This window comes from Tachyglossus aculeatus, chromosome 11, assembly GCF_015852505.1.
Source record: "Tachyglossus aculeatus isolate mTacAcu1 chromosome 11, mTacAcu1.pri, whole genome shotgun sequence".
Taxonomy (NCBI): Eukaryota; Metazoa; Chordata; class Mammalia; order Monotremata; family Tachyglossidae; genus Tachyglossus; species Tachyglossus aculeatus.
The window spans coordinates 21263806-21291190 of NC_052076.1; the positions used below are offsets into that span (position 1 = coordinate 21263806).

Sequence of the window (27385 nt, forward strand, 5' to 3'; positions counted from 1 at the left end):
TGCATTGTGTCTCTATCAGTGCCACACTGACTGGCACACTCTGCCAGCCTCTTGCTTGGACCTGGCTGGCAATGAGAATCCAAAATTCTTGCTGTCTTTTGCCATAGGTAATCAATCAGTGGTATTTACTGGACACTTACTGTGTGCAGAACACTCTACCAAATACTTGGGAGAGTGCAATACAATGGAGATGGTAGACAGAATCCCTGCCCACAAGGAGCTTACAGTCTAGAGGGGCAGATAGACATTAAAATAAATTATGGATAAGGAAAATGTCAGCATATAAGGATATGGAGATAAGTGCTGTGGGGTTGAGGGTGAAAGTGGGTATCAAAATGCTTAAGGAATGCAGATCTAAGAGCACAGGTGATGCAGAAGGGAAAGAGAATAACAGGGTGGGGAGATGAGAGGTTAGGCAGTGTGGAAGCCAAACTTTAACCAGTCTTACTCCATTTTGTTTTCAGTCTCCATTTTGAATTAGTCTAGTTTGTTTTCCTAAATCATGCTTCAGCCACCCTCTGACCCAGTTGTCAATTTCAGCCATACCCTGTCGTCAGTTAAGAAAATCATCAGTTAAGAAAACTGCAGCCACACTTGATTGGATCCTGTTGAAGGTGTGATGTACACCACACCACCACAGGCTATAACTAACTATCTCTCCCACCTTTCGCTGATGGGGTTGACCCCATTTTAGGGCAACAGGTCTGTCTGTCCTCAACCATACAGTGCTGTAATAATATTGCAATAATTAACCCCTTGTGCTGTGTTGCTGTGACTTGTTTCTTTTGTTGGACCTGACAGTTTGAAGGAATTCTTGAAGAAGATATGATTTGAGCAGGTAGCTGGGCAGCTGTCCAATCCTGGACATGCTGAGCCTTCGTGAGCCCCTTCGTGAGGCCCACATCAATCAATGTGATGCACTAGGTGCCTACTTTGTGCAAAGCATTGTACTGTGGGCCTACTGTGTGAAGAGCATCATATTAAATATCCATCGCATGCAGAGCTCCATACTGAAGGTGCCTTGTGTGCAGAGCCCTGTACTGTGCAGGGCAGTGTACTGAGTGTCTCCTGTGTGCAGAGCAGTGTACTGAATGCCTACTCTGTGAGTGTGTAAGGAACTGTATTAAGTCCCCTCAAGTCTCTTTAAAGGGACTGGGTAAGTCTTCTGCCCTCCTGCTGTAACCCTCCATTCCCTGGAACTCTCATTACTCGCAGCCAAGAAGAGTGACTGCGGGTAACCACTTGAACGTACTTGTTACAATTTTCTGGGAGAGAATTCTGTGTTGAGCGATTAGCTCAACTGCCAGCATAGGCAGGGGGGAGGATTGGGCAGCTGTCAAACCTGGGGATGACGGCAGACCAGAGCAGATGCTCAGAACCTCACAGCTGCCACCTGAGTCCTTGAAAGAACATCAAGCCCGTAATGCTCCAGTCTAGGAAACACAGAGTCAGTCTCAAGTCTTCCAGGAAGGAAGCGGGGTGGGGCCTGGTCACCACCTCATTCCACAGAGCAGAAAGGGGAAACATCTGGCACCCACACTGCCCAGCGTCGCTTACCCATCGTGTTGGACGACTTCCTCTAGCTCATAAACAGCTTGTTCTTCTGCCTCCTTCAACATACAGCTCTTCCCCTATCTCCCTATCTCCATCTAACTATATCTCCCTATCTCTACATCTATCATCTGTCTCTATTTGTTGATAGAGATGAAGAGGGAGTGAGGGAGAGGAGATAAGGTGGGAAAGAGAGAGGGAGAGGGGACTGCCTGTCTGTTTTTGAAGGTGAATACAGCTGACCACAAGATGCTGGCCACGTGGTGCCAGTGGAGTGGCTGAAAAGGCCAATGAGTGACTGGCACCCCTTCCACACTGCGCACACATAAAGAGAGATCCTGGCTGTGACCAGAAGCTGCTGGGTGAGTCAGAAAGGTGTGTAGTGCCACCCTTGGCCCAAAGGCCAGGAGCTGTATACCCCTCTTGTCAGTCACAGCTTTGTCCTCGAAATGCCTAGCGGCTGCAGTGGTATCTCCTGGACATCAGACGGACCCCTCCACTAGCCGTGGCACTCTCCTCCACTCCCCCAGCCAAGTGATGTGAAGCCCAACCTGCCTGCTGCCCCATCTCCCAGCTGTTCGCTATGGACTGGTGGAGAGGGAGGGTAGGCCTGAGCTACAGTTCATCAGTCCTAGATGATGTTGTGCCTCCACTGGCCTAAAGTTCCTACCGAGGGGCAATCTGACAGGGTTTGGTCGGTGAGGATGCAGGCTTCTACCTCTCCAATGCCAGGGTCACCCGTCGGAAATGCCCATGCCGATGTTCACCCCAGGATCACCAATCAGAAACACCTACGCCAATGTTCACTCCAGAGTTACCGATCAGAAACACTCACACCAGTGTTCACCCCAGAATCACCAATTGGATACCCCCTTGCTGATGTTCATACCAGAGTCACCGATCAGAAACCCCCATGCTGACTTTCATTTTTCTGCCTTCCTCCCCGGGGCTCCTCGCTGCCCAACCTGCAGGAAGCATGACTTCCAACCAAGGTCCTCCTTCCTCGGGGGGCAGTAAGGCATCAACCCACAGTCTGGCCCCACATTTAGAGGAGCTTGGCAGGGTGACCACTTCCCCACCTTGGGTCTGGCAGGAAATCGAGAAAGGAAGAGAGCTGGGGACTTACCCTCTGCTCCTGGGTGGCCACGAAGGTCTGGAATCCAGGGGCTACCCCGAAGCCCAGCTCCTGGACAAATGGAGGCTCTGATTGACTGTGGATCTGAACCTTCACACCAGCTTCAAATGTCGTTTCCTCTGCAACAGACACAGGGACCAGTCAAAAGGGTTCAAAAATGGAGCGCTATGGGTCCGTTAAGCCCCACTGAATCAGAGAGCTGGGAGAGACCTGGAGGGGCCATCTGATCCATCCCCCTGACTCAATTCCCCATTTTTCAATCAATTGTATTTACTGAGCATTTAATGTATGCAGAACACTTTACTAAGCACTTGGGAGAGAACAATAGAGTTGAATAGACACGACTGTGACCTCAAGGAGTTTACAATCCAATGGGGGTGGGGAGGCAGAGATAAAAATAAAGCACAGATGAGAGAAATGGCTGAGTATATAGGTACATAAATGTTGTGGGACTTGGTGGGGGTGAGTATCAAAGTGCTTATGGGATACAGATCTGAAGACATAGGTGACACAGAAGGGCAGGTGAATAGGGTAGGAAAATGAGGGCCTACTCAGTGAAGGTGTCTTGGAGATGTGATTTCAGTAGGGCTTTGAAGGTCTTGTAAACTGGCAGAAGGCCATCTGTCTACCCTGACTTCTGGCACCTCTTGACCTCAAGACAGACCTCTGGTAGGTTTGCAGCTGAAATCCATGTGTCCCCAGGAGACATCTGTGGGGAGCTAAAAGGCCACCAGTCCTGGGGAGAGGTTGGGAGGATGGCAGAGGAGAGGCCCATCTGAGCTCCAGTTTTAGAAAGAAGATAGGCTGGCCTTCCCAGGAACCCAGGCAACCCTATTAAACCCCCAAACCTGGAATCAGGGCTTCTGCTGCTGCTTGCAAAATAGTGGCCAGTGGTGGTGGCCAGGTATGGTGGCCAATGGCACCAGGCATGGGAGCAGCATGGTGTCTAGGTGGCCCCATGGGGGCCAAAACCCTGACCCCACCTCGTCCGTGAGCCCCCAGCTTCCTAGGCCAGAGAACGGCAGGGAAGTTGCTTGGCTCATCCTCATGGCTCCGAGCGGAGAAGAATGGGAGAAATGGCAGGGGCAGCAGCAGCAGTAGGGACAGAGAGGGGAAACTCTTTCTGTAGCCCTCTCAAGAACCAAAGGGCCAACGGAGATAGTTATGGCCACCTGGCCTGCCTGGAGAGCTGAGGGGAAAAAGCTAATGCTTTTGCCAAGCTGGGCTCTCTTTTGCTGCTGGCTCCCAGATGTCCACTGCTGGGCCATATTCTTTGACATTTAGTCTCATCGTGCTTTTAAAGAGGTTCTTCTGTTTGTCTGAGGACCTGTGGAGGCAGACAGAGTACCGGCAGAGGCAGAGGACTGGTGGAGGCAAAGAAAGCATGGAGACAGACAGAGGGCCAGAACATCCCCGGCACCTGGGCAGTTGTGGATCTCTTCACTCAGTGGTATTTACTGAGCACTTACTATGTGCAGAGTATCATTCTAAATGCTTGGGAGAGTACGATACAATAGAGTGAGTAGACACAATCCCTGCCCTCAAAGAGTTTACCGTCTAGCACCTGAGTGTGAACTCCATTCATTCATTCAATCGAATTTATTGAGTGCTTACTGTGTGCAGAGCATTGTACTAAGCGCTTGGAAAGTACAATTCAACAATAAAGAGAGACATTCCCTGTCCATACCGGGCTTACAGTCTAAAAGGGGGGAGACAGACATCAAAGCAAGTAGACAAGCATCAATATAAATAAATAGAATTATAGTTATATACATATATACATAAGTGCTATGTGGTGGAGGGGAAGAGCAAAAGGAGCAAGTCGAGGTGACGCAGCAGGGAGGGGGAGCTGAGGAAAAGGGGGACGTAGTCTGGGAAGGCCTCTTGGAGGAGGTGAGCCTCCAGTAGGGCTTTGAAGGGGGGAATAGGGATTGTTTGGTGGATTTGAGGAGAGAGGGCCTTCCAGGCCAGAGGTAGGACTTGGGCCAGGGGTCGACGGCGGGACAGATGAGATCAAGGCACATTGAGGAGGTTAGCACCCAAGGAGCGGAGTGTGTGTGGGCTGGGATGTAGAAGGAGAGAAGGGAGGTGAGGTAAGCAGGGACAAGGTGATGGAGAGCTTTGAAGCCAATAGTTAGGAGTTTTTGTTTAATATGGGGGTTGATAGGCAAGCACTGGAGACTTTTGAGGAGGGGGTGACATGCCCAGAACATTTCTCTAGAAACATCCAATGGCCCCAGACACAGCATGAGCCTCACAGTCTAAGTAGGAGGGAGTAGGATTTAATCCCCATTTTACAGATGTGGAAACTGAGGCACTGAGAAGTAAAATGACTTGCCCAAGTTCACACAGTAGACAAGTGGCAGAGATGGGATTATAACCCAGGTCCTCTGACTCCCAGAACCCATACTCTTTCCATTAGATTAGGCTCTCTGTCTCTTTCTTTGTACCCCACCTCTCCTAATTGTTGCCTGCCAGGCAAGGCTGACGTCTGCATTGGTCTCCCAGCAGTCCACTGCCAGGCTGATCTGCATGTGGCACTGGTTTAAGAAGGAGAGAAGATATCTTACTCCCATTTTACGGATGAAAACACTGAAGCCCAACAAGGTTAGCTGACATGTCACCCTGGAGGCCAGTGGCAGGGCTGGGACTAGAACCCAAGTCTCCTGAAGACCAGTCCCATATTTTGTCCACTAGGCCACACTGCCACCCTTCTAAGCATGCCAGTGCCAACATCAGAGTCAGAATCCTGTGCGGGATGGACTGTGGGTCTCACCTTTACCCTTGTACAAAGTCTGATTTTCTAATAAACCACTCCCGGATCTGAGTTCCTAGTAGGGTGGTAGGAAAGCCCACCAGAAACTATGCCAGTATCCATGGCCATAAAGTGCTGATCCGGTGGGTAGGATGTGTGTGCATGAATTGAGAGGCGGAGGATGCCGAACTCTAATACCTCTGGGCTATCTAAAGGAGTGTGCATTCTAAATCCTTCCTCCAACACCCTTGCTGCAGCTCAGGCTGGTGGGCACCAGATCCGGGCACGAGTCCGGGCACCAGCCCAGGTCATGAACTTCACCACAGACTGCCTTGCCATTTCTGGAGACTCTCACCTGCTGCTGGCCCAGGATTCTCCATCTCCCAGCCCCGCTGCCCAGGGCCTCGGCTAAAGACTCTATATAAGTAGGAGGAATGGAAGGAGTAGAAACCAGATTGGAATAAACTGCACCCTGGGTTGGTCAGCATTATTTATGGCTCTGAAATCCAGTTCTATTGCCCAAGACAGAGCTGTGCTGGGACTGCAGTCAGTGAACCATTTTCTGAATTAGAAACAGCTGGTGGTTACAGAGGCACTGAAAGCCTCACAGGTATCAAGCTGAAACAGTAGGTGCAGATACCATCACTAATAATAATAATACCAGTAACAATAATACTGTGGCATTTGTAAAGTGCTTACTATTTGCTAAGCAGTATCCCAAGCATGAATATGTGCAATATAATCAAATCAGACACAGTCCCTGTACTACATGGAGCTCACAGTTTAAAGGGTAGGGAAAGCACATATTTAATCCCCAATTTCCAGATGCAGAAACTGAGGCACAGAGAAATTAAGTGGCTTGCCCAAGGTAATGCAGCTGGCAAGTGGAGGAACTGGGGTTAGCAGTAATAGTATTTACTAAGCACGTACTGTATGCAGAGCACTGTACCAAGGGCTGGGAAAGAATGTGTGGGTAAGAATTAGACATGAATTTTCCTTCAAGGCACTCACAATCTAAGAGGCAGGGAGACCAGGTACCTTCCCCACACTTTATTACTATTATCAAAGGCTGTCAAGTCATTTCCGATTCATAGTGACTCTATGGATATATTTTTTCCAGAACACCCTATCTTCTGCCATAATCCGTTATCCGTTATCAGTTATTGTTGTTTTGGTTTTTATCCATCTAGCTGCTGGTCTGCTTCTTCCATGTTTTCCTTGGACTTTTCCTAGCATTAGTGTCTTCTCCAGAGAATCAATCCTCTTGTTGATGTGCCCAAAATATGCTAAGTCGAATCATTTGGCCTTCCATGGACCAACTTGACTTAATTTGCTCCAAAACCCATTTGTTTGTTTTTCAGGTAGCTCATGATATTTGCAAAAGTCTTCTCCAAGACCACACTTTACAGATGAGGAAACAGGCTCACAGAAGGAAAATTACTAAGGCCCCCTTTCCTCTTTTCCAACTCCCTTCTGCACTGCCCTGACTTGCTCTCTTTATTCAATCCTCCTCCCAGCCCCACAGCACTTATGAACATATCTGTAATTTATTTATATTAATGTCTGTCTCCCCCCCCCCCAGACTTTAAGCTCATTGTGGGCAGGAAATGTGCCTGTTTATTGTTATATCGTACTCTCCCAAACAGTGCAATGCTCTGCACACAATAAGCACTCAATAAATACTATTAAATGAAGGAATTAATGACTTAACCTGGGCCTTCTGCCCCCAAGGTCCAGGCTCTTTCCAATAGCTCTCTCCCTCCCCCACCATCCCACCCACAAGAAAACCTGTCTGTCCATGGTATTAGGGGCCAGGTAGCTCTTTTTCTGGTGGAAGGGAAGGAGAATATATCAATTGTACTCCCTTGTTTTCTGTGCCTTCTGCTCTCCCTTGTGCCATCCCTAGAGAATGGCCCAGGCAAAATATTTAGAACCCATCCATCCCCAACCCTCAGTCGTCCCCTTCTGACTTGTTATTTTGCTGCTGCCGGGCACAGGCCCCCATATAATGGGTAGGTGCTGGGATCAAAAGTTTAGAACCCAAGTCCGTGCCCTTCCCATTAGGCTGGGCTGTTTCCTCTAAGCTGGTACCTCCACTGCCACCACAATCATCTGCCAGGCAGAAGTGGGTGTCAGTATCAGCATTAGTGTCCTCCCTCGGCACCCTCACCGTGGACACCCAGGCACTTTGCTAAGTGCTCAAATTACATATCTCCTTACTCAACTGGGCTGGTTGGTTTTTCTCTGCTTGTCCTCCTCACAGTGTCTGGAGGCCAAGAACAGTTCTAGATAAGTGTCCAGTCCTTCTCCCCAGCACCTGGCACTGTACTTAGCCCAGTGTAAGCACACTGCAAGTTGATGCCCTGTCCCCACAGCCCCACAGTCCCTACAGCCTGGCAGAGTGGAGGGGCAGGATTTGAGAGGTGGCCAGAGTTGCCTGACCCCCGAGAGCAAATGTCAACTACGCACGTTTCAAAGCCAATGAGGAAGCAGACATGACGACTCACTCTTACAGAGGAAAACAAAATCTGCTTGCAACATCACACCGTGAGGCCTTTCAGTCTTCCCGAGCTAAATCACAACAAAAACACAAGGAGGACATATCTCTATCGTCAGCCCCAACTGGGGGTTGGGCAGCCTAGTGGAAATATCACATGCCTGGGGATCAGGAGAGCTGGATCCCAATCCCATCTCTGTCATTGGTCTGCTGTATGACCTTGGGCAAGTCACTAAACTTCTCTGGGCCTCATTTTTCTCATCTATAAAACGGGGTTAAAATACCCGTTCTCTCCCCCTCCCCAATCTTAGGCTGTTATCCCCACGTGGGACAGGAATTTTGAATGATCTGATTATCTTGTATCTACTCCAGTGCTTCATACAGTGCTTGGCATTTAGTTATGCTGAACAAATACCATTAATACTATCATTGTTATTACCATTACACATGTCTGCTGTGTGACCTTGGGCAAATCACTTCACTTCTCTGGGCTTCAGTTACCTCATCTGTAAAATGGGGATTAAGACTGAGAGCCCCATGTGGGAAAGGGACTGTATCCAACCTGATTGACTTATATCTACCCCAGCATTTAGAACAGAGTTTGGAACATAGTAAGCACTTAACAAGTCCCATTATTACTATTATTATTATTATTATCATTATATGTATTTTCACTGGACTTAAGTTTTGCTCATTTTGAATGTTTGGATTTCCACTCCTGGGCTAAAGCATGCTCAGTTTGGGTCAGTCTAAGAAACACAGTATTCTGGGACTTGAGGAATAGGTGCCCCAGAATCCTGGGGAACTTTAGCCCAACATTTGGTCTCCTCTCCCCATAGCCAGCCCTCCAACCACTGCAGGGAATCAATCAATCAATAATACCTAGTGAGCACTTACTGTGTGCAGAGCACTGTACTAAATACTTAGGAGAGCACAGTACAACAGAGTTGGTTGTCATGTTCCCTGTCCACAAGCTCACAGTCTAAAGAGCACTTACTGCTTTATCCTATCAGCAGTGTTAATGGAGCACTTACTGAGTGCAAAGCACTGTATTAAACAGTGGAGAGAGTACAACAGAAGCATAAGACAGACCCCAAGCCCTTAAGGACTGTCCACTCTAATTAGATCTACATTTGTCTGGAAGTTCAGAAGTCATCAACATTAGAACTCAGCATCTCAGATTTCCGAGGGAAGGAGAAAGAATCTGGAGGCTGGTTCTCTGACTGAGAGGTACTTCCCAAGCGCTTAGTACAGTGCTCTGCACATAGTAAGCGCTCAATAAATACGATTGATTGATTGATTGATTGAGAGCCCACCTCCTCCATGAACATTCGCAACTTCTCTCTCCCTCCTTCTGGTGGGTGACAGCAGAGTGGGCTGGGCTGCTCCCAAGTTCCTCTCTGGACTACACTCACCTCACTGAAAAGATTCCACATTCTTTGAGTACCTGGCAGCAACACTGTTAATATGTTTTGTTTTGTTGTCTGTCTCCCCCTTCTAGACTGTGAGCCCGCTGTTGGGTAGGGACTGTCTCTAGATGTTGCCAATTTATACTTCCCAAGCACTTAGTACAGTGCTCTGCACACAGTAAGCGCTCAATAAATACGATTGAATGAATGAATGAATTCCTCCAATCACATTTGTGAGTTCCTCTCCCTGATACCCCCACATCCCAGCCCCCAGACACCCCTCTCCTGGAGAACAGACCCGACAGGAGGCTGGTTCTGTGTGGCCCCCACACATTAGCTGTGCTCAGTGCTACCCCAGCCCCAATCGTCGCCAGTCGGACTCTTCCTCTTTTGAATCTTGCTATGGTCACCTCTCCATTTCACCTGCAGGCTGCACTGAATGTTTCTCTTTGTGGCTCAAGGACCAAACAAGGCTTTTTCCTGGGTGCACAAATCCTGGTGGACAGTAAAGTGAAAGGAGCCATAGCAACCTTGCGAGTTTACTCCACCTTCTGTCATCATCACAGGAGGAACTTACAGCCTGGCAGGCACAGCCCAGAATTCTGTAGGGTTTTATGGCAGAAGACAAAGCCTGCCTGGATTCTTCCGTAGTTCACATCCTCGAGGCCGACTTATGCTTCCCTCATCCACTTCTTCCCAAGGAGGACTTCTGTGGTGGTGCCAGTTGACACCCTGCGGGAAGAAGGCTTTCACCGGCTTCACGACAGGGTAACACATTTGGCTCTCAGGTGCATTATTCAGGCGAAACCCCCCAAGTTGATATTGCAATTGCTTGCTTTTTCATGGCTAAAGAGCAAGCAGGGGGTGGCATTGGGGAAAGGGGAGTGTGCATGGTTTCCTCCAAAACTGAAATGTGTGTGGGTGAACTTGGCGCTGACCTCCACAGCAGGGGAAACCCCAGTTTGGGCCACCTTAAACAAGGGTCTCTAGGCCAGTTCCAGAGAGCTGCTGCCCCTGCCCCCGCTGCTGTCACAGCCACTTTCGGGCTTCAGGAGGGGAGGGAAGGGAGCCAGAGGACTGGATTACTGCTGCTAGTCACCTTTGAGCAGCCTCATGTTTGCTTGTTTTCTATTTAAAAATAAAAACAAAACCCCTTGTCCTGATGCTGGAGCTCTCTAGTTTCTGTATGCGACTGGTGCGGGGAGGCAGCGGCAGGCATTCTTTTTAATTAAAAATAAATTACAAAATAAATCTTCCAATCTGTGGATATGACTGGCTGGGAGAGGCGATGCCATGAGTGGAGCCATACTTGGGGGGAGGGCCTAGGCCGATAACGCTAACTGTACCTCATTCTGGCCTGTCCCGCCATCGACCCCTGGCCCACCTCCTTCCCCTGGCCTGGAATGCCCTCCCTCCACACATCCGCCAAGCTAGCTCTCTTCCTCCCTTCAAAGCCCTACTGAGAGCTCACCTCCTCCAGGAGGCCTTCCCAGACTGAGCCTCCTTTTTCCTCTCTTCCTCCCCATCCCCCGCACCCTACCTCCTTCCCCTCCCCACAGCACCTGTATATATGTTTATACAGATTTATTACTCTATTCATTTTACTTGTACATATTTACTATTCTATTTATTTTGTTAATGATGTGCATCTAGTGTTATTTCTACTTATTCTGATGACTTGACACCTGTCCACATGTTCTGTTTTGTTGTCTGTCTCCCCCTTCTAGACTGTGAGCCCATTGTTGGGTAGGGACCGTTTCTATATGTTGCCAACTTGTACTTCCCAAGCGCTTAGTACAGTGCGCTGCACACAGTAAGTGCTCAATAAATACGATTGATGATAAATATGATTGAATGAATGAATGAATGAATGAATGAATGAATGAGAGGGAGGTGGTGCCATTTTGGATCATAGTTCGACCCCTTCACCTAAGGACTGGTAGAATTGACCGGCCGCCCAGACAACTTCATAAGACAACCAAATGCCTCTTAGTGAATCGCACCACTGTTGTGGCATTTTTTCACCACTGTGTCCAGGAAGTGAAAGAGACTAGCTCCAGTGGAGACCATGAAGAACAGGCACCATTAAGGAATAAGCCAATCCCATTGCTTCAGAATGAGCCTGCTGAGAGGGATAGCAGGCTTGGAAGAAAGCCATGTCTTTATGCATCTGGTCCAAGGACAGAACGCTGAGGATGGTAGAGCTCCAAGTCCCTTACCTTGCCAACAGTTGGAGGCTTCTTTGAAATCCTCCTGCCACCATCTTGTTTGTTCTGTACCTGAGTTGCCTTCCCCACGTTCAACAGCCGGGAGCCTCTGGGCTCACATTCTGTTCTCGTTCGCGAGTCAAATCGGCCCCCCACACTTGCCCCCTGCTGTGGGGGCAGTGATTGTTTTTATTTTTCCAGGTTGAAGGAGTGGGGAAAAGCTCTATGCTTGATGAGGCATTCACTGCACCTCTCTGCCTGCCAAGCTCAGCGATCCCAGACCTAACTGCTTCCTGAATCCATGATTCCTCCCCTGCACAGTGCACACTGGCGAACCATGGAAATCTCACGGCTCCTTCCAGAAGCAGAGGAATTGAATCCCCCTGGGACCCTTGGGCTCAGATACCCTCTCCCCACTATCCCCGGCCAATGGATTACAGAGATCGGAACTACACAAGGCTGAATGTTCTTCTGGACAGACTGTTCTTTTACAGTTCCTGAGCTTTTAAATTATTAACATCCTTGCAAATTAGCACAGGCCTACAGGTCAGTCTAAACCCAGTGGGGCAAGGGCTTGAAGCTCTCAGGCTATCGGCAAGTAACACCTTAAATTAAAAATGGAAATCAACCCTCCCCCTTCTCCCCACCAGACCCTGATTCTGTCTTTCTTCAGGAGGCTGGCACCCCACATCAGCTGCTGCATTACTTTCATCAACATCCTCCTTCTCCCCATCTCGATCTTTTGGGTGGGGCTGGCAGGACAGGCAGGGCAGAGTGGGTTGGATGGGATGGGATGGGCAGAATGGGAGTGCTCACAGGGCCACAAAACCACCACTGGTTCAAAGTCCTTGGTAATGTGGAGCGTGATGGAAAAATGTTTCTGTGACTTTAGGCAGTCACCCAGGCATGGAGGCCCCCAGAGTTAGGCCCTCCACCCATAATCGGGGGTTGTGGCCGAGACATGATGGTGGTTGAGGCCACAGCAACATAAACTTGGGGGACCCTAGGTCTGGGTGCCAGCTTCCAGTTCTGGGTGTGGTGGGAGGGAGCAGGAGGGAAGTCAGAGCACCCAAGGGCAAACCTGCAAAGCCTTTCTCCAGCCACTGACTGGCCCCGCCACCCCACCAAGCCCAGAGTGGTTCAGTCTTACCTGTTTCTCCCCAGATGGGCAAGTACTCGTCCTGCTGTATGTCCAGCATGATCTCCAGGCCGTTTCCTGTGCCCCCTTTGACAGTGGTCAGCAGAGGCTTGCCATCTTCTCCTGAATTGAACATGTAACACTTCCCATACTTGGTAAACACCTGAAGGGAGAAAGGAGAGAAAATCATCAGTTCAAACCAGGCCAGGTTCCAGAAGTCTCAGCCGAGGCTACAAGTCCAGTTCCTGCCTCCCTCAGTGGGAGCATCCAGAGCAGTGTTGCCTCCAATCCACTGACCAAGAGAAGGCATGGAGACGTCTGGGCCAGGGGAGGTAGAGATTTTAGGCTGCCCAGCCCTCCTGCCTCTCTCTCCCATAGCTACGGGAGTAGGGGAGGGGGGCCTGGGATGGAATGAGGGAACGACTCCTCTACAAATGGCAAGCTGCCCCCTTGGCACTGCTCCCCCCCACCACGGAGTCACAGTGGCCCCACCCACCTTTGCCCAGGACAGCGGGTCAGGCATTGGTCAGACATTACCAGGCAGTGTCACCCCAGTACTGTGTATCAGCCAGCTCCTTTCAAGGACATCAAGTCCACGGGCTCCCCTTCTCTAATATCAGGGGTGGCGAGTCTTGAATCTCTCCCACCCATTTTTCTGCCCAGCATGATGGGGCTGGGGCCAGGAACAGGTGCAGTCAGCTGAACTTTCTCATCCAACATCAGGTTCAGACCCATCCGTGGCCCCTTGGTCCTAGAACAGAGAGCTACGAGAACACCCTATCAGGGCCTTGTCGCCTGCTTGCTCTCGTCTGAACTCAAAACCGGCCAAGCATAGATTGCAATGGAACTTTGACTCCTTCGTGGTCCAGTCTTCACTCACTGTCCACTGGCAAAGACTGTGTTTGGGCCTTGGCCCCTGCATTCCCCTGCATTCTCATTACCTGCCCCAGCTACCCCAGACAAGTCTTCCGGCCTTCCACCCAGACCCTCTTACCCACCATGGACTTCCAGTCTTCTCACTTGATTTTACTCAAGTATTTCTTGCTCCTTCTCCATTTTCAACATAGTAAAATAATTCTATTGGAGCTAAAGTTGCCGAAGGGGAACAATGAGTTCTCTAGTTGGCTCGGGAGGTTGTGCTGGAGAAAACAAAGCCTCTTCTATTTAATGATACCATCGATTTTCCCACCCAGAGCCTGGAGCTTCAGAGGTTTTTGTCTCCCAACAAGGATTAATTTGGGCCTCTGGAACATCAAAGGCCTGGGAGAAGTTCATATGCTCACAATGCTATAAATGTAGGATGTGGCAGTCTTCTATGCAAGCACCCTCGCACACATATGGGGGCACATGCACACACACACATACACAAACACACACTCAAACACACACAAACACACACACATACACAAACACACACTCACCACGGTGGTACAGAATGTAGCCTGCTCTTAACATTTTCAGCTGAGTACTTCAGAGCCCAAGAACACAATTTGTTTAAATCAAAAAAACCAGTTGGAGCCAGAACAGATCCTTGAACATAAATCCACTCACTTTGCTTTAGTCCTAGGTGGCCAAGGGCCCCCAGCCTTGCTTCCCAGAGCTCCAAGCCCTGGAGGCTGCAGGGAGGAAATCTGCAAGAGGCTCAGGGGGATTCCCTGGCTGGGCTTCCACGTCTCACTTGGCTCTCCGGGGGCATGGGGGAGCACAGCTGCTCCAGAGTTGTGGGTACCATCACTGGACTGGCAAAATCCACTCTTGGCCCACTCTCTTGGGCCAGAGAGACAGAGCTGGGTGGAGTCCACTGCCCCCGCAGGGCTGAAGGAGGCTGAGTTGCAGCCTTTCTATGCCACACTGCAGTCATCTCACCAGACCATTCATCGCCTTGACACTGGAAGATCCTGAGGCCTGGGCCATCAACCTCCAGCCGAACCCATCCTCACCACCTTTTACCCCTCCAGTATACTCACTCTGGTCCAGATTCCAAAAGAGGGGAGGGGCCTTAGGGAGGGGGCAGGCTTCCAAGAGCAAACAGTTCAGAGAAAACAGTTCATCCCCAGCTGGAAAGTCCTAGATCTTCTCAGAGAGTTGGAATGTGTGGAGCCAGGAGTCAGGGTGACCCAGATGAGGGGACATTCATTCGTTTTTCACCATGAAGTCTCCAGGTAGGAAGACTGTCATCCAAATAGCCACTAGGCTGGACCAAGCACTGGTCACCTCCCACCTCAACTACAGTACCAGCCTCCTCACAGACCTTTCTGACTCTCCCCAGTTGGGTCCATTCTTTGATCACCTGCTCAGATCATTTGGTAAAATCTCATTCTGTGCACAAGTCCCCACTCCTCAAAAACCTCCAATGGGGCTTAGACTCAGCTCATGGACTAAAGCTTTGCTTCATTCCCCCAGTTTAAATATAGCCCTTTTCCCCACCCCGAGCCCGACTATCCTACAGGGGAGCCTCCTCTCTGCTATGTCCGCTTGTTACCCAATAGGAGATCAGCTGCTAAAAACCACCTTTACCCAGACCCCACGTCAGCTCAGCCCAGGCCGAGGTAGCAGGTCCCTCCCCTTTCAGAGGGACCTACTGAAACCGAAGAGCAGAAGTTCTGCATTCTTGTCACCTGAGGGGGAAGAACAGGGAGATCCCAGATGAGCTGCCTCTTGGGGTGAGCAGGAAGAGTGTGACGAACAAAGGTCAGACCAGCACTCCTGGCTTCTCGGGCAGTAGGGCCAGTCTTAAGACCTGGGCATCCAGGCGTCCAGGCCCCAGTAACTCTCAGCCCACCCACTAACACTGACTTTGAGGTGAAGATGAACCCTCTTGCTTTGGAATATATCAGGTCCAATGCCACAGGCGAGGCTGGCCTGGGGTTAGGATGGGAGCATCAGGGTAAAGTGGTAGACTCTGGCCACACTGCATTGTGCTTTGTGGCTCAACTGCAGTGCCAGGCCTCTGTCCAGACAAGGGGAATCTGCCCCGGATGCCGGTGCCTGATGAGATTCCACAGCCACATCTGGCAGGCCGTGTGGACAGCAGTAGCATGTCTAGAGCTGGGATTCAGAAGCCAGCTGGCTTTCATCTCCCTGACTCAAGCATCCTTGGGGGGCTGAAGGGGCAGCAATGAGCCTCAGGGAGGGATTGCTTCAGCTGGCTGGTTGCCATCCCTATTTGCCCGAGTCCAGGGAACCTGGGGGAAGGGGGCTTGCTCTTGGAGGGCGCTGAAGTTTCCAGAACTGGCCAGAGCTGCAGAGTGGTTTCCAGGAGCATGGTGGCTCTTAGCTGGCACAGCTTTCTGGGAGCCCACTGCCCCTGGGTCTACAGTTCTAGCCAATGGGGGAGCTTAATCAACAAGGATTTATGATAATGAAATTCACCCCAACACTGAAGGATTTTCCTCTTTCCATTTACAATAAACATGGAATTAAATGTCAGCTCAGGCCTACTAAAACCCAAAGCATAGTCTTCTCAGCTAATGATAATAATAACAATAGTAATATTAATGATGATCATGATATTTGTTAGATATATACTATGTGCCAAGCATACACTAAGCACTGGGGTTGATTCAATATAATCAAGTCGGACACAATCATTATCTTACATGGGACTCGCAGTCCGATCAATCAGTGATATCTATTGAGTGCTTACTGTGTGCAGGGCACTGTACTAAGTACAATAGAGTTGGTAGGTGTAATCCCTGCCCACAGGAGTTTACAGCCTAAAGTGAGAACAGGTACTGAATGCCTGTTTTACCGATGATGAAACTGAAGCCCAGAGAAGTTAGAGGACTAGCCCAAGGTCACATAGCGGGCAAGTGGCAGAACTGGGATTAGAACCCAGGTCTTCTGACTCCTACACCCTTTCCACTAGACCATGCTGCTTCCTACTGTGTCCCGGGCCATTCCCACAGGTGTACAGCCAAGACTAATACATTCAATGTACAACTGATTGATTGACTGACCCAAAAGTTATTATCGCCCTTTCCCAGTTTGGACAATCAGGTGCCACTTCTGTAATGCTCACATTTCGTTACTTACTGACTACTTAAGGAGGCTCCTTAGAGCTGGTATAAACCACTTCCCTATGTGTGACAGCAATTCATCATTGGGAAGTTGGATGACCAAAGCAGCACATACCAGGAGCAACTGAACAAACCATCATAAATTATGGAAGTTTTCCCTGCATCAGTTTCCTACTAAGTATGAGGGAGGGATGGAAGAGTTGGGGGAAGGAGAGGGTGAGAGTAGAGGGACAGAGGAAGGGAGGGGGTGGAGATATGGACAGAAGAAGAGAGGCAAGGGGAAGCAGGGAGGGATGGGGAGGAGCAAAGGAAAGGAAGCAGGGACAGGGAAGGAAGGGGATGTGCATGAAAGGCAGCAGATTAACATTTTTAAAGCAACAGGGAGCAGTGACACAGGATTATAACTCAAAGATGGGAGGGAAACAGGCATAAACTACCAATCCTACCCCCCACCGCTCCTCCACCACATCCCCACCGCTGTTCCCCAGAACAGAAGCAGCGTGGCTCAATGGAAAGAGCACAGGCTTTGGAGTCAGAGGTCATGGGTTCAAATCTAGGCTCCGCCAATTGTCAGCTGTGTGACTTTGGGCAAGTCACTTACCTTCTCTGTGCCTCAGTTACCTTATCCGTAAAATGGGGATTAAGACTGTGAGCACCCCGCCCCCACCCACTGTGGGACAACCTGCTCACCTTGTAACCTCCCCAGCACTTAGAACACTGCTTTGCACATAGTAAGCGCTTAATAAATGCCATCATTATTATTATTATAATCCATCTATCTGAATGGCACCAAATGTATCTGATGTGAAGGCCAGCCAATGTGATGGAGTCACTGTAGGCACTTTCTGCTGAAGTTCAACATGGCAGGGCTGGGACCTTGAAGTGGAGCTAGTGTGGAAGGATTATTTGTTTCCTGCATCATCATCATCATCACCAACATCAGTAGCATTCACTAAGCACCCACTGAGTGCCATGCACTGTATGGAGCATGCTCAATCAGTGGAATTTATCATCATCATCAATGGTATTTATTGTGTGCCAAGCACTGTACTAAGCACTTGGGAGAGTACAATTCAACAGACTTGGTAGACATGTTCCCTGACCACAGTGAGTTTTCAGTCTAGAGTACTGCCCATAGGCAGAGTGTTGTACTGAGGGCCCATTGCATGCTGAGCACTATACTGAGCACACACCATGGACAGAGCATTGCACTGAATACCCACTGTGTGCTGAGCACTGTACTGAGCACACACTGTATGCACTGCACTGCACTGAGCACATTCCACGTGCAGAGCATTGTACTGAGCATTTGATAAAGTATATAGGAGTTAGAAGACAACATCCTTGCCCTCAAGTAGACTGTAAACTGCTTGTGGGAAAGGAATGTGCTATACTGCACTCTCCCAAGCTCTCAGTAGAGTACTATGCACACAGCACTCAACAAATATGATTGATTTATTGATTGATTTACTTACCATCTATCAGGGAAGACTGACACTTGAATTACAGATAGGGGAAGCATTAAAGTATATAGCATATAATAATAATAATAATAATGATGATGGTATTTGTTAAGCACTTACTATGTGCCAAGCACTAGTCTAAGCACTGATGAACAATGCTGGAGAATGAAAAGGTTACCACTGAGATACCCTTGATGGGGGAGGTTCCCCAATTCCAGGGGGGCCCACTCCCCAAGATAATGAGTGTAAAGAACTAGGGAGACCTGGAAACAATGCAGAGAGACTTGCTGGCACCAACTGGACCTTGATGAGATGGAGGTGTGTGGCTGATTGCCTGTTAGCTGAACAGTGCCATAGGGACCGGACACACACAGTGTCGCAAGTGATGAGTTTAACTTAGGAAGAGACTCATTTGTATGTCATGCCAAACATGTTTAACATGGGGTTCACAAAGGGGGTGTGATTTGCATAGGAGGCATTTAGTTGGCTTACAAATTTGTTTGGACATTCTAGCAGTACTGCCAATCCTGAGGCAAAGGGGTTGAACTACAATCCAACGTAGCACTGTCTTCCCCAGCCAGTCATATGATATATTCCAACACCGGCCTGGTTCCCACCCCAACAAAGGCCCAGTGTGGATGTCAGACTGGCCAGTGAGTCACAGGCCAGCCTTCTGGCTGGACATGAAGGCAGCCATGACTACTCGGGATGGAAAAACAGGCTGGCCCCTGCAGGCCTGTTATGGAAAGGGAAAAGAAAAGTCAAACCTGGATTTCTTTTTCATCATTTTTTAAATAAAAAGAGTACAAACACAAGGTAGTGGGTGAACGCAGCTTCCCTGCTTTCCCCCTCCAGTTGCCACTCAGGAGACTGTGGAAAATGGGTTGGGACAGCAGAGAAAAACACGTGCATATGTCCCCGGGGAAGAGTCGGTGCCTGCGGTTGGCCTGGGTTCCTTCCTCCCGAACCTCAAGGAAAATCTCGCCTCCCTCCTGGGCCGCCATGTCTCCCCCTCCCCTCATTGCCCTCAGAAGGTCAGGTAACCTAGTGATTTGAACGATGACTCCGATCAACCAGTAGTCATTAAAAGCCACTCACTTATCATATTATCTTGAAGGATTTTGCCTGATTAACATTTCGTAAAGCAAAATACACCAACCCATCATGGTACCGACTCTGGGCAAATCACTTAACTTCTCTGTGCCTCAGCTACCTCATCTGTAAAATGGGGATTGAGACTGTGAGTCCCACTTAGGACAACCTGATAATCTTGTATCTGTTCCAGTGCTTAGAACAGTGCTTGACACATAGTAAGTGCTTAACAAATACCATCATCATTATTATTATTACCATAACATGCAAACACATGCTAAACCTGCGCAGTGGACTGCGTGGTGGGAGAAGGAATTGACCAACATCACTCCACCCTTTAGGAGGTGCTCAGGTGAAACACGGGGGATAAACTTTGAGCCCAGGGGCCAGAGAGAGGTCCTTTTGGTCTTTTGGGTTTGATCAGCCTTCTGTCAGAGAGGGGCAGCCTGCTGGGGGACAAGTATCTGCCAGGGCCCAGGGCAGTGAACTCCGTTTTATTTACACAACAGGTTTCACTTGCCATTAGACAGCTTAGAGCTGCTCCAGTCTCCAGAACCTAATCATCACTGGAGTCTCCTGCAGATAGGGAGTGGGAGGGGTGGTCATTTGGGATCCTGGCTAACAAACAAGCCCTTCAGGGCCTGTGTTACAAGCATGTAGATAGCATAGAAGTGATAGTGTGGGCACTGGGAGATATAAAGTGAGGAGATAAGAGATCATTTGGGGAAGACTTCCTGGAGGAGATGTGACCTCAGAAGGGCTTTGAAGCTGGGCAGAGTTGTGGTCTAGTGGATATGAAGCTGGAGGGAGTTACAGGCAGAAGAGAGAGGGTGAGCAAGAGGACTATGGCAAGAGAGACAATGAGGCAGTGAGGTTGTTCCTTGAAAGTGAAGTGTGCCAGTTGGGGTGTAGAGGGAGAAAAGAGTGGGTACGTAGGGTTGGAGAGAGCTCACTGAGCACCATAAAGCCAATGGTCAGGAGTTTTTGACTGATGTGGACAAGAATGGGAAACAAATGGAGGTTTATGAGGAGTGGAGAGGTGTATGCGGTAAGACACTTTAGAAAAATGATCTGGGCAGCAGAGTTAAATATGGACTGGAGTGGGGACATAATGGAAGTAGGGAGGTAAGTGAGCAGGCCAATGCGGTAGTCAAATACCAGGTCAATTCTATGTCAGATCTGGCAGGCGGCAAAAACCATGCCAACTCTACATCTCCGGCCCAGACCATGGCAAACACCACGTCAATTCTGCACTTCAGAACCAGCTGGCAACCAACTCCAGGCCAACTCCACATCTTGGGCCTGGCCGGTGGCAAAAACCAGGCCAACTCAGTGCTCTAGATCCAGCTGGTGGCAAAAAACAGCCAACTCTGCATCTCAGGCCTGGCTGGTGGCAAATACCAGGCCAACTCTGAATCTCAGGTCCAGCTGCTGACAAACTCCAGATCAACTCTGCACCTCAGGTCTGGCCAGCAGCAAATATCAGGTCAACATGGTACCTCTGACCCAGCCTGTGTCAAATACCAGTCCACCAGCCCCCAGGATGTGCTGACCTCACATCCAGTTATTAGCCCACACCAGGCCAATTCCATGTTTTAAGTCAGGCCAAGGGGAAACACCAAGCTAAATCAATCAATCAATCAATCGTATTTATTGAGCGCTTACTATGTGCAGAGCACTGTACTAAGCGCTTGGGAAGTACAAATTGGCATCACATAGAGACAGTCCCTACCCGATAGTGGGCTCACAGTCTAAAAGGGGGAGACAGAGAACAGAACCAAACATACCAACAAAATAAAATAAGTAGGATAGAAATGTACAAGTAAAATAAATAAATAAATAAATAAATAAACAGAGTAATAAATATGTACAACCATATATACATATATACAGGTGCTGTGGGGAGGGGAAGGCGGTAAGGCGGGGGGATGGAGAGGGGGACGAGGGGGAGAGGAAAGAAGGGGCTCAATCTGGGAAGGCCTCCTGGAGGAGGTGAGCTCTCAGCAGGGCCTTGAAGGGAGGAAATCTTCTTTTCATGCCCAGAATACTCAGGTGGCAAACACCAGGACAATTCGGCACCTCAAGCCCTGCTGGCAACAAACCCCAGGCCTCAGACCTGGCCGGTGGCAAAAACCAGGCCAACTTTACATCTCAGGCCTGATTAGAAGGCAAACACCATTCATTCATTCATTCAATCGTATTTATTGAGTGCTTACTGTGTGCAGAGCACTGTACTAAGTGCTTGGGAAGTACAAGTTGGCAACATATAGAGACGGTCCCTACCCAACAGTGGGCTCACAGTCTAAAAGAAACACCAGGCTAGCTCTGCTTCTTAGGCCCAGCAGATGGTACACACCAGGCCAACTCCCTGTCACAGACCCAGCTGGTGGCAAACTAGTCCAAGCTACCTCAAGCCCTGCCGACAGCAAACCCTAGGCCTCAGACCTGGCCGGTGGCAAACACCAGGCTAACTGCTTCTCAGGTCCAGCAGCTGGCAAACAAGGCTAATTCCAGGCCTCAGACCTGGCTGGAGGCAAACATGAGATTAATTCTGCACCTCAGATTTGGCCAGAGACAAACATAAGGTCGACTCTGCACCTCAGGCCATTGACTAGGTCTGGTCACCAACACAAGCTGTGAGCATGGAGGTGTTACTCCTAGCAGGCCAGAACTAGGGGTTCTCCCACAGACTGAGCCAGAAACTCCCTCCTTTCAATAACGGTTCCAGTCTCAGCAGGCATAGAGAAAGAAAGTAGGGGAGGATGGCTCCCGGGGTTCTGGGGGTGGGAAAGCACTCGGGAATGGTGGAAAGCTGCAGGTGCTGTGGCATGGGGAATAAGAGAGAGAGAGAGAGAGAGAAAGAGAGAGAGAAAGAGAGAGAGAGAGAGAGAGAGAGAGTGTGTACACGCACGGGTGCACACTCTGGGTTGAAGGCAGGCTAGATGGCTTTGACTGGGGGCAGCCAGTCTCCGGAAAAGAATTAAATCCCAATAAAAAAGTCAATTACACCCAAACTAGTCTGAACCTTAATCTCTCCAAGCTGCCCAACTGGAAAGGGATCTGCAACTCAAAGCTGACACCTCCCTCCATAAGGCACTGCTCTCCAGTGAAGCACTAGAGGCAGTTTTTATTTCAACTGTAAAAGGGGCCGACAGACTTGATGAGGAGTTACGGCCCCCGGTTGCTGGTCTCTGGGCTTCACTGAAAGACCGATGCCCCAGAGGGGCTCAAGCCCAGTCCCAACCAGACAGCCGATGGGGACCACAACTGAGCCTTTCCTCAACACTGCAACCTGTTTCATTCACAAGTGCATCAACCCCAACCCCGATCCAGATTGGACATGGAGCCAATTAATCCCATCTCCAGGGCCCAGCCAACGAGGGCCCACAGTGATGCTCGGCCCCACCCATCCCAGCTCTCCCAGCCAGTCACCCACTGGGAGCCACTGCTGAGTCAATCAGGGAATTTGAAATCATCCCAGATGAAGACTCTTCTCTTCTATAGGTACATTGGTGCCTAATGCTTATTTCAGCAGTTAGAAAAGGACTTGGCATACAGTATGTGCTTAACAAATACCATCATTATTTAATAATAATTGAATAATTTAATAATGATGGTATTTGTTAAGCACTTACTATGTGCCAAGCACTGTTCTAAACACTGGAGTAGATACAAGGTGATCAGGTTGTCCCATATGAGGCTCACAGTCTTAATCCCCATTTTACAGATGAGGTAACTGAGGCACAGAGAAGTTAAGTGACTTGCCCAAGGTTTCACAGCAGACATGTGGTGGAACCGGGATTAGAACCCAGGTCCTTCTGACTCCCAGGCCCGCGCTTCATACATTAAGCCAGAGTTGGCCAGAGACAAACATGAGGTGTTTGGACTGTGAGCCCACTGTTGGGTAGGGACTGTCTCTACATGTTGTCAACTTGTACTTTCCAAGCGCTTAGTACAGTGCTCTGCACACAGTAAGCACTCAATAAATACGATTGATTGATTGATAAGGTCGACCTCAGGCCCTGTTGATTAGGTCCGGTCACCGTCACAAGCTGTGAGAATGGAGGTGTTGCTCCCAGCTGGTCAGAAATGGCTCCTTCTCTTAATACAGTGCTCAGCAACCCAGGAGATGCTGGATGAATATGGGTGAAGACATGGTACACATCTATATTTAAAGTATGCACTTATCCTTTCTATTCAAAGATGTTGCTACAGATAATAATCATAATACTTAAAAGCTCTTACTATGGGCCAAGCACTGTGGTAGATACACGATAACCAGATCACAAAGAGTGCCTGCGCTATGCTTGACTCCCAGTGTAAGAGGGAGAGAGAAATAGTACCTCATCCTCATTTTAGAGATGAGGAAACTAAGGCCCAGAGAGGTGAAGATGCTTACCCAAGGTCACGCAGCATGCAAGAGGCAGAGTAAGGATTAGAACCCAGGTCTTCCGATCCCCACCCCAGTCACATACTCTTTCCACCAGGCCACACTGCCCCTTGCCTATGTCATCTTCACTTAGAGAATTACAGCTCCCTGTCACTGAGGTCCAAGGTCAACACTTACCTTCTCTTCACCCAATCCAGTAGCCTCACTCCATTCTAATCCACTTCAACCTTTCAGTTGCCTTTTACACTGTGGACCACCCTGCTCACCTGGAACCATTAATTGGCCTTTTCCTCTCCATCCAAACTGCTACCATGTTAATCAATCACTCCTCCTATCCTGCCTAGATTATTGCATCAGCCTCCTTGCTGACCTCCCAACCTCCTCTCTCTCTCCCCATTCCAGTTCATACTTCACTCCGCCACCCGGATCATCTTTAGACAAAAATGTTCAGGACATGTCACCCCTCTCCTCAAAAATCTATAGTGGTTACCCATCCACCTCCAAATCAAACAAAAACTCCTCACCACTGGCTTTAAAACACTCTATCACCTTGCCCCCTCCTACCTCACCTCACTTCTCTCCTTCTACAACCCAGCCCACATGCTTCATTCCCCTAGTGCTAAACTTCTCACTGAGCCCCGATCTCACCCATCTTGCCGACCCATGGCCCACATCCTGCCTCTGGCCTGGAATGCCCTCCCTCTTCAAATCTGACAGATAATTACTCTCCCCTGCCTCAAAACCTTATTGAAGGCACATCTCCTCCAAGAGGCCTTCCCAGACTAAGACACACTTTTCCTTATCTCCAACTCCCCTCTGTGTCACCCTGACTTGCTCCCTTTGCTCTTCCCAGTCCCACAGTACTTACCTATGTATCTGTAATTTTATTTATCTGTATTGATGTCTGTCTTCCCCCAGACTATAGACTGTGAGCTCATTGTGGGCAGGGAATCTTACTGTTTATTGTTGGATGGTACTTTCCCAAGTGCTTAGTACAGTGCTCTGCATACAGTAAGTGCTTAATAAATACGAATACATGAATGAATGAATGAATGAATGAAACTCGGCTTCACTGACACTATCCTCTCCTGGTTCTCTGCCTATCTCTTTAGCCATTCCTTCTCAGTCTCTTTCATCTGTTCCTCCTCTGCCTCCCAGTACCCCAAGACTCAGTTCTGAATCCCCATCTAGTCTCCATCTACACCCACTTCCTTGGAGAACTCATTTTCTTCCATGGTTTCAACTACCATCTCTACAAAGATGATTTCCAAATCTATCTCTCCAGCTCTGTCTTCTCTCCTTCTCTGCAGTCTTACATTTACTCCAGCCCTCAGCCCACCTATACTTGGATATCCCACCAACATTAAACTCAACCTTCCAAAACAGAACTCATCTTCCCACTCAAGCCCTCTTCTCTCCACAACTTTCCCATCACTACAGACAATACCACCACCATTCTAACTGTCTCATAAACTCATAACCTTGGCAATATCATTGACTTAACTCTCTCCTTCAATCTCCATATTCAATCATCAAATCCTGTCAGTTCTACTATAACGTCTCCAGAATCTGCCACTTGTTTCCATTTAAACTGCTACCTCCCTGACCAAGCACTCGTCATATCCTGTCTTAACTACTGTGCCAGCCTCCTCACTGACCTCCATGACAACAGCCTCTCCAGTCTATACTTCACTCTGCTACCCATTTCATCCCTCTAGACTGTAAGATCATTGTGGGCAGGGAATGTGTCCATCAACTCTGTTGTATTGTACTTGCCCAAGTGCTTAGTACAGTGCTCTGAGTGCTCAATAAATACCACTGATTGATTGATCATTTTTCTCAAAACTACTTCTATGCACATCTCCCCCTTCCTCAAAAGCAGCCAGGGATAGCCTAGCCCATTCATTCATTCAATCGTATTTATTGAGCACTTACTGTGTGCAAAGTATTGTTCTAAATGCTTGGGAGAGTACAGTATAGTAATTAACAGACACATTACCTGCCCACAATGAGCTCCATCTCCACATTAAGAGAAGCTCCTCATCTCTGGCTTTAAGGCACTCAATCAGCTCTCCACCTCCTACCTATATTTGCTCCTCATTCTCTACCACCCAGCCCACACATTTGATCCCTCTAATTCCAACCTCACTCACATCTGTCTCACAGTGGGCCCATTGTTCACACCCTCCCTCCTGCCTCAAATCCCTCCCCTCTTCATACCTTGCTGATCACCAGTAAGTCAGTTAGTCAGTCAATCATATTTACTGAACACTTACTGCATGCAGAGCACTGTACTAAGTGCTTTGGAGAGTACAATATAATAATAGACACATTCCCTGCCACCATCTCTGCCCACTGCCCACCAGGACAGTGGTCCTCTGATGTCCCCACAGTGTCAGGCCTGTCCCTCCCCAGCTAGATCTTGGCCTCAGGACACAGCACTGGCAGAAGGGGTACTCACCGTTGACTTAAATTTGTTCACCTTCTAAGTTGCCTGAAGTCCCAACTACATTGTGAGAAGCAGCATGACTTAGTGTAAAGAGCACGGGCTTGGGTGACATGGGCTGTGGGTTCTAGTCCCGGCTCTGCCACTTGTCAGCTGTGTGACTTTCGGCAAGTCACTTAACTTCTCTGTGCCTGTTACCTCATCTGTAAAATGGGGATTAAGACTATGATCCCCATGTGGGACTACCTTACTACCTTGTATCTACCCCAGCGCTTAGAACAGTTCTTGGCACATAGTAAGTGCTTAACAAATATTATTATTATTATTACTATTATTATTATTATTATTATTATTATTATTATTATTATTATTATTGTCCAGATCCTCCAAGACTCTTCCCTCCCCACATTCTCACTGAGTCAGCTAAACTCTCTGGTCCCAGCCCTGGCCCTGCTCCTGGCCCCGGCCCTGGACGCAGCCCTCTGGGCATAATTTGGCCCCCAGCATGCCCTCTGTTATGTTTCCTTTCTTTCCTCTCTTCCTTATCCCTCCATCTCCTTTCCTCTCTCCCTTATCCCTGCTTCTGCTGCTGGGGTCAGTGGGGTGCCTCTTGCATCCTCAGAGTGCTTCAAACCCCTGGGCAGACTGCAGCGAGACCCCCTTGGCCTGGTCCATGGCGACAGAGCTTGCCAACTGAGCAAACCACCCATGGTAATGGCTGGCATGTCTGCTCTGCTGTAATCCCCCGGGCCACACCTCCATCCCTTCCCCCCACCACCCAGAGCTCTCACCCTAAGGTTGCCCTCTGCCCACCGCTGGGCCAGACCATCATGTGGCCACTGAGACAGGGGCCGGAACTGTTTCAATAAATGCTTGCTCGGATCCTGCACTACTTTCCCAGAAGCCTGAAGGTAGAATTAAATTTGGCTGGGGAAAAAAAAAGTCTCAGTGTTTCTGGGCAAGTGTGCATTTTCACAGCTAAAAACAGCCTTCATAATTACATCTATTTCCAGAGGTTCTTTCCTTCAACTGGTTCCTCAGCCCCCATAAAGCTGACCAGTAAGCAATGGATGGGCAAGGTTTACGTACATGTTGGGCAGATGGGGAATTCCACAATAAGAGTTCCCAACTCCTCTGGAATTGAAGAGCCAGAAAATGCCTGCACCTATCAGAACAGAAGAGCAACACCAAACCTAGAAAAACATCAGGATTCCCACTCATGGCTGCAATGCCTCCAAATCCTGAAGACATGAGATGAAGACAAGTATGAGGTTGTGTTTAGG

General features: G+C 49.0%; 1 protein-coding gene across 1 annotated transcript in view; it reads right to left on the reverse strand.

Annotated features, from left to right (window-relative positions):
• Positions 1 to 27385, reverse strand: part of ASIC2 (acid sensing ion channel subunit 2) — a 220916-nt gene that overhangs the window by 34044 nt on the left and 159487 nt on the right. Inside the window, exons 2-3 of the mRNA XM_038753888.1 lie at positions 12705 to 12855; positions 2678 to 2805 (exon numbers count right to left, since the gene is read on the reverse strand). Coding sequence (XP_038609816.1) covers positions 2678 to 2805; positions 12705 to 12855 — 279 coding nt within the window. The remainder of the gene's footprint in view (positions 1 to 2677; positions 2806 to 12704; positions 12856 to 27385) is intronic.